At 42.4% G+C, this 15,183-nt stretch overlaps 1 protein-coding gene across 1 annotated transcript in view; it reads right to left on the bottom strand.

Moving 5' to 3' along the window:
• Nucleotides 1-232: 232 nt before the first annotated feature.
• LOC137544071 (chymotrypsin-like elastase family member 1) overlaps nucleotides 233-15,183 on the bottom strand; it is a 39,930-nt gene continuing 24,979 nt past the window's right edge. Inside the window, exons 2-8 of the mRNA XM_068265135.1 lie at nucleotides 14,087-14,181; nucleotides 10,661-10,761; nucleotides 8,920-9,045; nucleotides 6,678-6,814; nucleotides 2,396-2,541; nucleotides 1,917-2,066; nucleotides 233-324 (exon numbers count right to left, since the gene is read on the bottom strand). Coding sequence (XP_068121236.1) covers nucleotides 316-324; nucleotides 1,917-2,066; nucleotides 2,396-2,541; nucleotides 6,678-6,814; nucleotides 8,920-9,045; nucleotides 10,661-10,761; nucleotides 14,087-14,181 — 764 coding nt within the window. The 3' untranslated portion in view covers nucleotides 233-315. The remainder of the gene's footprint in view (nucleotides 325-1,916; nucleotides 2,067-2,395; nucleotides 2,542-6,677; nucleotides 6,815-8,919; nucleotides 9,046-10,660; nucleotides 10,762-14,086; nucleotides 14,182-15,183) is intronic.

Genomic DNA, 15,183 nt, shown 5'->3' on the forward strand with positions numbered 1-15,183 from the left:
GTGTGCACTAGTCAATTGAATAACAATGTTTCTCAGTTTACCTGTACAGAAAGCGAGGGGAGATGGAGGGGCCCCATCTAAAGTTTCGCAGGGGGGCCCAGTGATTTCTAGTTACGCCCCTGTATAGTTTATAAGCTTTATAGAACCACATCACCCCAACATGAAGACAGCCTGTTGTCATGTCATAATTCAAAAAAACAGAGCACAGTAAGTGATGTTCAATAATGTCATTTATTAAATATTTTGCTTTGAAAAGTGAGTTCCAGTATTTTCATTTCCAGGTGAGGTCTTGTATGTTTCTCCAACTAAGTGATGTTACACATTCTAAAACAAAGAGAAGATGGAGAAGATAGCATGATTAAAATACAACCAACTCAAAAGTGTCAGTCTGAGGACAGTCCGGGAGATTTATAAAATGAGAATTCACTATAACAAGGCACATATGTAATACATGTAAAGCTGTTAAACACCAGATGATTGTTTTTTTTTATACTAGTGTCAAAGGGGCCGATTCAATTCACTTTTTCTCCTAGGTTTTCTCCAAGAATTTTTCAAAATCTTTCCAAGCGCTGGAGCGCAGCGTCACCATTGCCACAGGTCTCCGCCTTCAATGATGCTCACTGTGCTACCACCAACTATACTAGCTATACTGGAGCAGCTATACTGGGGGCAACTATACTACCTATACTGGGGGCAACTATACTACCTATACTGGGGGGCAACTATACTATCTGTACTGGGGCAACTATACTACCTATACTGTGGGGCAACTATACTACCTATACTGTGGGGCAACTATACTACCTATACTGGGGGGCAACTATACTATCTGTACTGGGGCAACTATACTACCTATACTGTGGGGCAACTATACTACTTATACTGGGGCAACTATACTATCTGTACTGGGGCAACTATACTAGCTATACTGGAGCAGTTATACTGGGGGCAACTATACTACCTATACTGGGGGCAACTATACTACCTATACTGGGGGCAACTATACTACCTATACTGGGGGGCAACTATACTATCTGTACTGGGGCAACTATACTAGCTATACTGGAGCAGTTATACTGGGGGCAACTATACTACCTATACTGTGGGGCAACTATACTACCTATACTGGGGGGCAACTATACTATCTGTACTGGGGCAACTATACTAGCTATACTGGGGCAACTATACTAGCTACCTAAACTGGGGACAACTTTATTACATATACTGGGGCAACTATGCTATGTATTCTGGGGCAGCTATATTACCTATACTGGTGGCACCTATACCTGGCATTGCCTGACGTAACACGCTTAGTCTGCCGCACTCGCTCCTTTCCATTTTTTTGGGAGGGGGGCTCACTGCTGGCCCATCACTGCCACTTACGGCCATACTGACTAACTGTAAATCTCAAGAGACGCCAAGCATAGCTTTTCTGAATAAAGAAAGAAGCCACTGCGGAGTTGTTCATCTTATACTGGCAGGCTGGCCCTCAGTTTACCAACTGGCTGGCCATAAATGACAAGGAGGCTTGGTGTTAATTGTCATTGCACAGTATGATTCATTCTCCTTAGCCCCTCCCCTCCATTAATGTAACAACTGGGGCACAGAGGCATGCCAAGCATGGTGCCCCTTCTGTGTGGGTCAATAGCAGATGTATGGCAATAATGGCATTACCTTCTCCTTTTCCTTTGTGGGAGGGATTATATAGATATGAATGTCAGGCTTATAGGGATATATACATGCATACATGACTTTTTACAGTATCTAACAAATATATGAGGAGAAATGTGTGAGGAGAAGTTGGTCTGTCAATATGAATTTTAGTTATGGTTCAAATAAGGCTGGAAATAAGAAAACATTCAATATAGGTGTGAAAGCTTGCAGACATTGTATATGGATATCAAATGAAAACTTACGCTGTTGATCCAGTCGATGTAAGCGGACACTCTGGTGAACACGGTGGGCTTCTGGTAAGCATTGCATCCAAATGCATACACAAAGCTGGTTACACCATGGACCTCGTATGCACCATTAACGAGACAGTTCAGAGGTCCACCGGAATCACCCTGTTATGTGAACACAGAGAGGATATCAGTACTAACATTTAAAAGCTATACCATTATTTTAATTAAAGCTTAATTTTTCATACCATCATAATTAGTCAACGTCTTTGGGCTATATGCAATTAATTTTTTCTCCTGAGTTTTTTGTTTTCAGCACTATGTGATGGAAAACGTACCAAAAAGTGAGTAAAAAAAAGCTTGCTGGTGGTTTAAAAGGCACTTTATTGACAAGTTTGAAAATCTCCCCTAGGAGAAAACTTAAGAGAAAAGGCTAATTGCATATGGGCCCTTGTAATCTGTTTAGTATAGAATTAAAAAGCTATCGGGCTTACACTGCAGCCAGCCTGGGCTCCATTGCCTCCAGCACACACCAAGGTGGTCTTCAAAGTGCTGCCCCAGAAGGATCTGTTAGAGCAGGTTGAGTAGTCAACAAGGGGCAGAGGAGCCTCCTGGAGGATGGAGGGATAAGATCCATAAGCTGAAAGAAAATTCATCAGCAATATTTTAGCAAGGAAACAGCAACATATTTAGCATTGATTGTATAGAATACCCTGAATATGTGACCTTCCTGGAATTGCAATTAGGAATATCCGTGTTTGATTTGGGTTCATATTTTTCTACATTTTTTATTAATGAATTTTTTTTCTAAGCTTATAACTTCATAGGGAGATAGAGATTGGTTGATATAAAAGTTTCATTTACAGATCAGGTCATAATTTCATATCTTTTCCTTTGTTTTTAAATCAGATTCTTTTTATAAAATAAGAGTTTACAGTGCAGTAGAAGCTAAACTTGTTTTTATATATTGAGGTTTTTTAGACCAGCTCGATCTGCTTCCATATTTTTCCCTTGTTAGATTGTGCATTATAATCAAGCCTTGCAAGTAAGATAAAATGTATGCCATCTTATGGTTGCACAGCCCATTGTGATGGATTGATGTTAATGGTTAATATCTGTGGTCAACTTGGCTCCAGGGGCGTAGCAATAGGCCCTGCAGCGCCTGCGCCCGCGGGGGGGCCCGTCCCCCCCCTGGGGCCCGCTCGGGGCCGTTTTTTGGGGGCTGGAGGGGTGGCAGCATGAGGGGAAAGCCTTGCCCACAGTCGGCGGGGAGAGGGGAAGTTCCCCCCTCTCCCTCACCTCGGGGCTCTCCACTCTGCGCCCCCCTCCAGCTAGTGAATGTGTGTGGGCAGCGGGCAGCAGCGGCGGCGGGATACATACCTTCTTCCTTGCGTTCCATCACCGCCTTCTCGCTCTAGCGGCTGACGTCACTTCCGGAAGCGGAAGTGACGTCAGCCGCTAGAGCGAGAAGGCGGCGATGGAACGCAAGGAAGAAGGTATGTATCCCGCCGCCGCTGACGTCACTGCAGGGGGATTTTCAGGTGTCTGCTGCCCATATTATGATTTTCAGGTCACTGCTACCCACATTGTGATTTTCAGGTGTCTGCTGCCCACATTATGATTTTCAGGTGTCTGCTGCCCACATTACGATTTTCTGGTCACTGCTGCCCACATTATGATTTTCAGGTGTCTGCTGTCCACATTACGATTTTCTGGTGTCTGCTGCCCACATTACGATTTTCAGGTGTCTGCTGCCCACATTACGATTTTCAGGTGTCTGCTGCCCACATTAGGATTTTCTGGTGACAGCTGCCTACATTGCGATTTTCAGGTGTCTGCTGCCCACATTGCGATTTTCTGGTGTCTGCTGCCCACATTACGATTTTCAGGTGTCTGCTGCCCACATTGCGATTTTCAGGTGTCTGCTGCCCACATTACGATTTTCAGGTGTCTGCTGCCCACATTACGATTTTCAGGTGCCTGCTGCCCACATTACGATTTTCAGGTGTCTGCTGCCCACATTACGATTTTCAGGTGTCTGCTGCCCACATTACGATTTTCAGGTGTCTGCTGCCCACATTACGATTTTCAGGTGTCTGCTGCCCACATTACGATTTTCAGGTGTCTGCTGCCCACATTACGATTTTCAGGTGTCTGCTGCCCACATTGCGATTTTCAGGTGTCTGCTGCCCACATTACGATTTTCAGGTGTCTGCTGCCCACATTACGATTTTCAGGTGCCTGCTGCCCACATTACGATTTTCAGGTGTCTGCTGCCCACATTACGATTTTCAGGTGTCTGCTGCCCACATTACGATTTTCAGGTGTCTGCTGCCCACATTACGATTTTCAGGTGTCTGCTGCCCACATTACGATTTTCAGGTGTCTGCTGCCCACATTACGATTTTCTGGTGTATGCTGCCCACATTAGGATTTTCTGGTGACTGCTGCCCACATTGCGATTTTCTGGTGACTGTTGCCCACATTGCGATTTTCTGGTGACTGCTGCCCACATTGCGATTTTCTGGTGACTGCTGCCCACATAAGGATTTTCTGGTGACTGCTGCCCACATTAGGATTTTCTGGTGTGTGCTGCCCACATTATGATATTCTGGTGACTGCTGCCCACATTAGGATTTTCTGGTGACTGCTGCCCACATTACGATATTCTGGTGACTGCTGCCCACATTAGGATTTTCTGGTGACTGATGCCCACATTGCGATTTTCTGGTGACTGCTGCCCACATGGCGATTTTCTGGTGACTGCTGCCCACATTGCGATTTTCTGGTGACTGCTGCCCACATAAGGATTTTCTGGTGACTGGTGCCCACATTACGATTTTCTGGTGAACTCTGCCCACATTATGATTTTCTGGTGAACTCTGCCCACATTATGATTTTCTGGTGAACGCTGCCCACATTACGATTGTCTGGTGAATGCTGTCCACGTTACAATTTTCTGGTGACTGGTGCCCACATTACGATTTTCTGGTGAACTCTGCCCACATTATGATTTTCTAAAGGCCCACATTACGATTTTCTGGTGAACTCTGCCCACATTATGATTTTCTGGCCCACATTACGATTGTCTGGTAAAATGCTGCCCACTTTACAATTAATTTACAGTGAAACGCTGCCCCATTACGATTATTTGGCACCTATGGGGGGGGGGGGCCGCATCCAAATATTCGCAGGGGGGCCCAGTGATTTCTAGTTACGCCCCTGCTTGGCTCTGAAGTGTATAGTCAGCTTATACTGAGAAGTACTTTCTGGTTATTAATATTTTGGGGTTATTGTTTGATTTATATGATTTAATTTATAATTATTCTGACAACTTGTGTATTTAATAAATTAATTATTTGAAAAGTAAATAGTTGCTTTGACTTTTCACTCTTTGTACCAGTAGCTTGAGAAACTCACTATAAGAACTTAAGGGTGGGTGTTTAAAGGAATACTATCGATACCCAAGTGTTCTAAAATGACAATGTACAAATAATGTCTAAGTAGCTGTGTAAACATTTTCTTACTTTTCATGTTAAATATCAGAGGCAAAAGCTGTAATTTATTGAGGGTAGGATTTAGCTATATTGGGACAAATCAATTGCAGAAGGGGTGTCTTCTTCAATGCACAGCCAGAGTTGCATATCAGACTACAGAAAGCAAATATCAAACATATCAAACTCTGAAAGCAAAAACAGTATGAAAAAGCTGTGACAATTAGTTACATTTCCTCTGCTCTCTTCAGACACGTCAGTCAGAAACACAGGACATAGGAGCTGCAGCTGTTGGGAGCTCTCTTCTCTGTCACACACAGAGCTGCATATAGAGTTAACTGATCAAGTGTGAGGGGAATTTCCCCTCTCCTCATGGCTCAGTCAGCCATCAGTTTTAGCGTCAGTAAAGTTTGGATGTATATTGATAACAGTAAACAAAGAAGTTGCTACTAAAATATACACACCAGCACTTAGCATCACTTCCCAAACAATTCCTGTGTCAATTGAAAAAAATATGTGAATCGATAGTATTCCTTTAATATAATAAGACTCCTCCCATTTTTTTTGTAGGAGGCCTTAGCTTTTGATTTTATACATCCAGTTATAGTTTATATAACCGTATCGTATAAAAACGGCTGACACTCCCACTTTATGCATTCACTTGTACTCTAGTGGCACCGCCTTTAATAACCCCCTGGTGGTAGTCTAGTGGTATCCCTTGCCTTTTTAACTAATAGTAGTCTAGTGTTATCTCCCCCCCCCCCCTTATCACTGGTAGTCTAATGGTCACTCCCTCCAATTCCCCCTTGCAGAGATCAGTGTGACTGTAAGTATTAGTCACCCTTTCTGGTTCCTGTGGCAATGGGCACTGTCCTCCTCTCATTCATACCACCGACCTTTAGTGTCAGCATGTATTGGGCCCCAGCTGATAAGGTTGTCAAGCTGGGATTCATTACATGAGGACTCAAGAGGATTGAGGTCTGAATGAGAGGAGATGAGAGCCAATCACCGCAGGAACCAGGAGGGGTTATACTTAGCCACCCACACTTCCAGCTGCTACTGAACCAAGCTAGAGAGTTCCAGACACCAGACACCAGTGTATTACACCCTGGTTAGTGCCCTACTTCTTCCCTGCTGTGATGGGCACAAAAGCATGCTAGTGTGCGGGCTGTGCTCATCAATGCTGCAAACTAAAATTCATTTCCTTCTGGTACAACTGGTGGCAGGGAGGATGTAAATGTACTGTTGTCAGTGCACAAGTTTTAATTAGTATTCCACTTACTGGTGAGTCTTCCCCATCCACTAATGGTGCAGCTGTGGTTATGAGCCAAGATAGTTCCTTCAGCGGGAAGAGAAGCCAGTTTTACGTAGCTGTTTATAGTAGCACTGGAAGCCAGATGCAGGATAGCAATGTCATAACTGCAGAGAGAATGACAGACATTTATACATGACAATTTGTCACTATTGCAGACACTGGTGCACATGACAGGTGGGGGCCCCTGGCCTACCTCCACGCGGAACCCCCAACATGGGGGAGAGCACTTCCTAGCACATCTTAGCACATACTAGGCTTAGCACATCCCAGTCTTTCTTTGAGTAATTGTTTTCCAAGAATTGGTGTTTTTAGGCATTTGTATGGGAAAATACAGGTGTAAGGTGCAGAAAACACTTTTTTTTTTGCCCTTCCTAGTTTTCATATCACAAGTAACACTATTATAAAGCATCTCAACGTATATTCTTTGGGTCTTCCTGGTTATAAAAATACCATATAAGCCATATTGCATTACTAGTTGGGCATGTAGTGGAACATTATTGCCAGTCTGTGTGTCTGTAGTGATCGGATGCGATCGCTGGTGTGCACAGTTTGGAAACTCCAGTGCGGTACTAAGGTTTCGCTAAGCAACAGCACAGCAATGCATCTGAACAGCATTTGGGCCCAAGCTGTATAGTGATTGCATCAGATTGCTATAGGTGTCAGATGGCTAAAGCAGCAATTATTGAATTTTAAATAGGTGCAAGAGCATCGGCAATGAGGGTGCACATTGTCAGATTCCTGGTTATAATCACATTGAAACCCTGGGCCATATGCAATTTACTTTTTCTCCTGTGTTTTCTCCTAGGAGATCATTTTGGAATCATCTTTGATTTAAAGAAAAACAACTTTTTGGCCCTTTGCAATAGAAATAGTACCAAAAAGTGGGTGAAAAAGTACAGTGAAAATTATTTTGAGCATTTTCTTGGTTGCTGGTGGTTTGAGAGGAATTGTTTATAATTTCTTCTGGAGACTTAGATAGTAGTTTTAGACAAAGCAAGGTCACCATGTCTTCCTATATATTAGGAATTAAATATTATGCTGAAATTAGTGACGGCAGCAATCCTCAAATGTTACGGTAAACTTAAAATGGCAGACTGATAAAACATTTTAAATTAACAGATTATACTTTATAATCTTTATAAAATTAATATATACAATTCATATTTGTAATACTTCTTTACAAAGCAATAATAAAATTAAATTATTTAGATAATGATCAGTATGCCCCTTATTCTATAAGTATGGTTAAGGTGTTTAAATATGTATTCAATTATAATAGGCTGTAAGCTACAGGTCTACTGTACATGCTTTGCTGGGTCAAAATGGTTGACCCCATTTCAGGAAAAGGACAGACACATTCCAAACTAATTAGAAGAAAGACATATTATCAGAAGTGCGTCATAAAAGATAAAATGAAAATTTTTGGAATGTATGTAGAAGAGCCATGATTGCTTGGCTATAAAGGCCTTATCAGATGGAAGAAGGAAACGCTACTTGGAACTTTTTCATATTATGTATACCGTATATGCTGAATAATAGGAAAATACATTTTTTATATAAAATCAAACACCAAGTGCTCTGATTCATTTCAAGGTATACCCTCAATCTATAATTACTGTTATAGAGGGTTCAGACCCCGCTATGCCAGATTTATATGATAACAATGCTTTAAAGGATAACTGAAGTGAAGAGAATATGGAGACTGCCATATTTATGTCATATTTATTTATTTTTAAACATTTATAATTGCCTGGCAACCCTGCTGATTTATTTGGCTACAGTGGGGTCTGAATAGCACCAGAAACAAGCATGGAGCTAATCTTGTCAGATCTGACAATATTGTCCGAAACCCCTGATCTGCATATGCTTGTTCAGGGTCTATTGCTAAAAGTATTAGAGGCAGAGGGTCAGCAGGACAGCCAAGAATTTGGTATTGATTAAAAGGAAATAAATATAGCAGCCTCCATATACCTCTTATTACAGTTATCCTTTAAAGGCTTGATCCTTTACTGAGTTAGCGATCATGCAAAAGTAAAGAACTGCTCAGGTTTTTGACAACGTGTGCACATGCGGGAGCGCCCATACATGCTTCTATAATCTTTGTTGACCCGTTGATGCCTTGTCACATAAGTCCTGTTACCTTTATTTTCCATGTTTTGCAAAATTAAAATTAAATATTGTATTTATATTTTATAAGTTGGTATCGTACCCAGCGCCAACATTTTTGGTGTCCCAGGAAGTATGAATACGGATTGCAGACACAGAGATCTCCTGTTCAGTTCCGTCATTGTTGCTCAGGTCATGTTCCCCCAACACCACACGATAGGTTTCAGGTCTTAACACAGATAAAGGAATAGTTAGTTTAAATTATATATATATATATATATATATATATATAAGTACATAAGTACCATTTTATATACTGTATTTAAATCATATTCTCTGTTTCAACCAGTAGTTACCAACAGTTCTTTTTGTTTTATGGGCCCAAAATATATTTTATTTATTAAATAAACTGGTATGACGGAACCCTTTACAGATTCACAATTAGTTGAATTAGCTAAATGTCACTACTTTTCCTGTATGTCTTTATAAACCTCCATCATCCTGCTGTTGGGGCAATGATGATGCATATCTAAAGGAATACTAAGGATGAAAACTACGTACCCACATTGAGATTTTTTGGATGATTTTTCCCCCGACCAGTGACTTTCTGCATGACCAGCGATCATGTGACTTGGGTACGTGTATAAGATTAGACGAATTACGCTTTGCGATGCATGGCAATTATGACTGTCACGGCGGATTGGATCTTTAAGATCCCCGATGACACCCCCCACGCAAAGTGCTGCAATCGTTTGAACTCTTGTTCGCGTCTGTCGTGTGCCATCATGTGACGTTGCGTGCTCCCTCGGTTAGGAGGATGGATTGGGAAAAAGCTTGTCCGTCGGGTTGCATAGCTGAACGTTCCCCCAATCCATCTACCAGAGGGTACAGGCCTTAAGGATGTAGCATTTTTATGTTTTACAACCCTGGAACTAATCATGTTGTCATAGCAGTCATAGCTTCCTTCCAGGAAGCGGAGACCTGAGTCACATTATATTAGCATTGCAGTGCACTCTGTTCTGTTCTCTGAGGAACAAGAAGCTGACATACAGGTACACAGCATCATGCTATGTTTGGAAGAGCCCTGACTAGAAGGATTGACATGAAGGAATTTCATGACTGCCACTTCAAACATTTAAGGTCCCTTTTACACATGCAGGATATACCTGCGCTGCGTTACCCTATTTTACTGCAAGGGGCCGCAAAAGCAATCAAAGTCTATGGAGACTTTCACACTTACTGCGGTCCCTTGTGGTGCGCTGGAATTATCTGAGCCAACGTTAGGACAACAGCGCATTACCCTATGCACCGCGTTTAATGCATGTTGCTTGGGGTAATGGTAGGGTAAACAACGGAGCACGTTGCAGCGCACATGTGCAGACTGACAGGAATCCCAGTGACGTATTTCCTGCCCAGCATGGAGTATGTAACTGAGTGGGGGCGGTGTTATGCATATGACCCTGTCAGCGCACTCTGCAGCAGGGTCATATGTTTGTAATTTTTTGAGCTTTGGTGGGAAGCAGCAGGGGCATCACATCACCAGCAAAACACAAAAAAAAAAAAGATGTAAAACTGGCCTAAAAAGCATTGAATTTTTTTTTCCCGATTTTACTTTTACATTAGGGTTGTATGGTTGAGTGCTGTATAGGGCTGCCATCTTATTTCACTCCTTAGCATCCATCTTTTTTTTTTGCACTTATTGCCTGGTGCTACTGGACATTTTTTTTATATGCTTTTGCAATATGATATCTTATAATCTGTTGCAAAGGTCATCTGAGACTTTTGCAAAAATCAGATTCATGTGATAAGAATAAACTCTGGCCACTGAACTATGATATTGTTACCTATCCACACAGTGAGCGGCAGTCAGGACGCGGTTGGCACGGATGAGGGAGCCTCCGCAGGTGTGGAACCAGCTGCTGCCAGAGATGAACTGGAGAGATACCTGGGAGAGAAAACATTATAATGATGACATTGTATAATCAGTGGCCGAACGTGTAAGCCTGTCCCATTGGGCCAGAACAAGCTTTCCCTTTGCCCATGGCAATTACCTGCTCATGGTGATCAGGGGGTGGGTGGGCACATTATGAGACACTACAGCAATTGGTTTTGGGTCATACTCTGGGAGACAAGGCTTCCAGCCCAGAGCTAAGTGGGTGCACAAAGGTGAATCACAATCTCTCCAAATGGTGGGCTCAGCCTGACAGGGCTCCTGAAAACACAGCTCCCATCCTGCTTTAGGATGCTTGAGTAGGTACTGTACAATGCACTGATGTAGCAATAGCCCCCCTTACTCCTGCCATCATGGAGGAGGGGCTTCAGGGGCCCGCTTCCATGGCCACCTTTCAGAGCAGTGACAGCAGAGTGTCACACCTTACCTGGTTCATGCAGTGGGACAGGTCCTCACTTCTCTCTTCAGGGCAACTCTTCTCCATGCAGTCCATCTCCTTGTGGCTCCCATCTCTGCACATCATGTGATGTGGATTGGGAGATGCAAAGTAAAGTATGAAGCTCAGCTGCCACTTCTCTGCTGTATCTTAGGTGGGGGAGGGGGCTACCTAAAACTTGGTTCTTGGGGGATTCAGATTTTCAGATTTTGCTGACGGGGCGGGAGGAAGGGCAGCCAGCAACAACTAGTTACACCCCTTATTTAAACAGAATGTGTGTTGCTCCACCATCGGGTAATGTATAATTGCAAATTAGGGTTGCTGCGGTATACTGGTATACTGCAGTTTGATTTTGCATGGTAATCATACCATGCACAGTCCTCTATTACCGGTTTTGGGGGAGGGGGAAGATGCAGCAGTGGGGGGCACGAACAGCAGCAGGGGTGGGATGCAGCAGCGGGCGCAGAAACAACAGCGGGGTAATCAGACACTCACATTGCCAGTATCCAATCGCTGCATGTACAACTTACTTCTTCCTGTTCCTGCGTTTCATCTCACTTTAATAGTGCCTACATCGTTCCCCACTATCCACAGCGACCTGGAGGAGGAATAGTATTTAACACCACCAGGACTTTTGCATGAGCAGGGTGTGCTGTTTTACAGCTTTACCTTGCGCCCAAATCTCCCGGTGGCTTAATCATATGTATGCCGAGGGAGTGGGGCACATCTGGCTACCATACTGGAGGTGGGGGGGCACATTATTTAATATAAGGGGAGGCCCCGGAGCAAATACTTGTGTAATACCGTATACCGCTTATACGTTCATACCGTGGTATTTTTTTAGACGACTATCATACTGTGAATATTTCATACCATTGCAACCCTACTTGCAAATATGTGGAATTAGCCTGTTTATGAGAATTACAGAATACCCAGATAGCTCAAGGTTACCCAGAGCCAGTAGGACCCAGAGCCAGTATGACAATCAGAGACAGTGGGGTTTTTTGTTTTGTTTGGTTTTTGTTGGGTTTTTTTTCAGGCATTTTGGGGATGACCCAGAAGACTTGGCAAGATTTGGCCCTGTGTGTCCTAAGGAGGTGTGTCTAGCATGTGAAACAGCTGTTATTGTGGTAACAGGAAAAAAGGGTGCAGGCAGCTAGTGGACAAAAAGGACGCCACCATTCACTACCATAGTGCGTAATATGTTGGCGCTTTATAAATACAATAAATAAATAAATAAAATAGTAAATATTGTTTAATGGGCGGCGAACAGGAAAAAAGATTAATAACGTTTTATAAACGGCACCCGGAGATTTTTAATGTTTTATAACTGTGCTTGTGATGATTTACGTTTAGAAAATGTACCTGTGACGAATAACTTTTATAAAAATACTAAACATATTTATCTTATTTAACTAAGACATTACAGTATTTTACTTAAGTATACATACTTACTGTTTGCAAAACATTATTATTCACAAAATAAAGTGATCAGTACGTAACGTAAATTGCAATATATTTTTTAAAGTCACTATTTGTAAAACATTATTATCCACATAATAAAGCGATCACTAAGGGGGGGGTGGTTAGGGTTAGGCAACACCAGGGAGGTGGTTAGGGTTAGGCATCACAAGGAGGGTCTTAGGGTTAGGCACCACCAGGAGGGTCTTACGTCACTTCCGGTTGTAAAATCCGGAGTTTTGTTCGCCGCACGTCCGTTCAGCTGATCTGATACACTTTGGTGACGTCACACCGCAGCGTTTCAGCCAATATCGTTGGCCCTCATCAGGAGGATTTAATCATACCTCAATGTGTTTCAGCCAATATCGTTGGCCCTCATCAGGAGGATTTATTTTCTTGATGAGGGCCAACGATATTGGCTGAAACGCGTTGAGGTTTACTCTGAAATTTGCAACACTCTGCTACAAAGATCTTGAACTTGGCTAGCCGCTAAGCGCGCAGCGGCAACCAGAAATACAAAGTTCTAATGGTCTTAGGTGACGTCACCGAAGTGTATCAGATCAGCTGAAAGGATGTGCGGCGAGCGGAACTCTGGACTTTACAACCGGAAGTGACGTATGCCGCGAATAGAAACCGACAGCGGAGGTAACGAGTACATGAATACTGAGGAGGGGTCCATCTATGTACGACAGATTACCGGTAAGCGGACTAGAAGCCGGGCAAGGACTGGTGTCAGGCAAGGATTGCACTGCGGAAACGTGAGTGATACGCATATAATCAATTGTGGGTGCCTGAGAATAATTGGAATATTGATTAGCCCATATGACCTAATGCTGGGAATAGTACGAACTCTGCCTTTCTTTGCACATGTTTTTTGGACCGTTTTTGGAGAGATTTTAACGGTGTTATTGGTTTTGATGAAATTTAGGAACACTGCAGCCATTTCTAGTTTTTTGCATTTTTTTGGTTTGAATTTTGCTTTTTCATTTTTTCTGAAGTGCCCTTCTGTGAAGGATATGAGTGTTGGGAGTGTATGGTGAAGTAGTGTATTTTTATTTGTTATGTGAATAAAGTATGTTGGGAATCTTTGATTATTCTGTATTTTAACTGATCAGTTTGTCTGCAGAAGCGCATTGTTGTGTAAAAGCTTTCAGTTAAAATGGGGAGATGTGAACTGACTCATAGGGAAACATGGAAATTTCCGCCAACTGGTAAACCAGCCCTATACTATTTTTTGCAGTTTCCAAAAAATATAGTTAAAAAAAAATGTCGGGGGTTATACTGTATTATGAGCTTTATACAAGCTTTTCTTATAGCTATCCATTTTATATACAAGCTTCCTTTACATGATAACAATGCAATGTGCCCCTGTGAGCTTCTATGTATATGAATATCAGCTTCTGCTGTAGCCTTATGTCTCACCTGCCATGGCCAGGCATTCTTAGCGGAATTGGTTCCTCCCACTACACGTGCATTGTCCTGAGAATCTTCAATGTACTGAACATCAAGGCAGTGTCCTTTAGGAAGAAGAGATACATTTAATGACATTTCATTTTATCATTATTGGTTATGGTTAGTCATTCATCTATGAAGTGTCAGGTCTAGTGTAAGATATACAGGTGTCAGGTCCTCTTCAAAGGCCAATCTGCCAAAAATATTGTTTCCATTTTAGTTTGATTTTGGTCAGCTTAACTCAGTGCCAGCTTGTTATCTCTAATGCTGAGAATAAACAATGAGTTTTTAGGCAGATTTACTGGCCTAGCAATTTTCCCTGAACGTTTTTCTGATTGATTCTCTGATAATTTTTCTGATGGATTTCCATTCACTTCTATGAGAAATCAATCAGAAAAACAAACAAAATTAGATTGGACCTGTTGGAAATTATCTATCGAGCCATCTATCTGCCAAAAAACTCATGGTGTATTCCTAGCATAAAGTTCTCTGGTAGCAGGATGTCCCATGAGATGCCGCAGAGTACAGCAGAGAAAATGAATTGTTGGATTAACAATAGCTGTGGACAATGGTGTAGCTAAGTAACTAGGGGCTCCTGTGCAAGTTTTACATTGGGCCCTTCTTAAGCAATTGATATGGAGCACTAAACATACATCTGCAGTGACAGAGAGTTGTAAGCAGGAGAAAGAGAACACTTTGCTGATGATCAACATTATTCAAAGCCCATATAGAGGTGGTCATTACCAGCATAGAACCAATAAAGAGCGAATACAGCAGTTGAAGGAGGGCCCTTAACCATTTATTGCAGTGGAGGCAGTATATCTATGCCCCAGTGGTAACTAATAATGGTTCCAGGGCCGTAGATATTCGTACCTCGCTCCCGATCACGTTCTCGGCCAGCCCGCTAGCACAGTTTCCATTCACCGATCTAAGTGCCGGTTTCAATGATCACTGGCATCAATGAGATGCTGTGTGCTTATTAACAAAATAGAAGTGAAAACATACACGTATTACTTTCTGATAAACCGAGGGGGGGGGGGCATCTAGTGGCCAAATAGTAAACTACA

The sequence above is a fragment of the Hyperolius riggenbachi genome, chromosome 2 (assembly GCF_040937935.1).
Source record: "Hyperolius riggenbachi isolate aHypRig1 chromosome 2, aHypRig1.pri, whole genome shotgun sequence".
NCBI classification, from domain to species: domain Eukaryota; kingdom Metazoa; phylum Chordata; class Amphibia; order Anura; family Hyperoliidae; genus Hyperolius; species Hyperolius riggenbachi.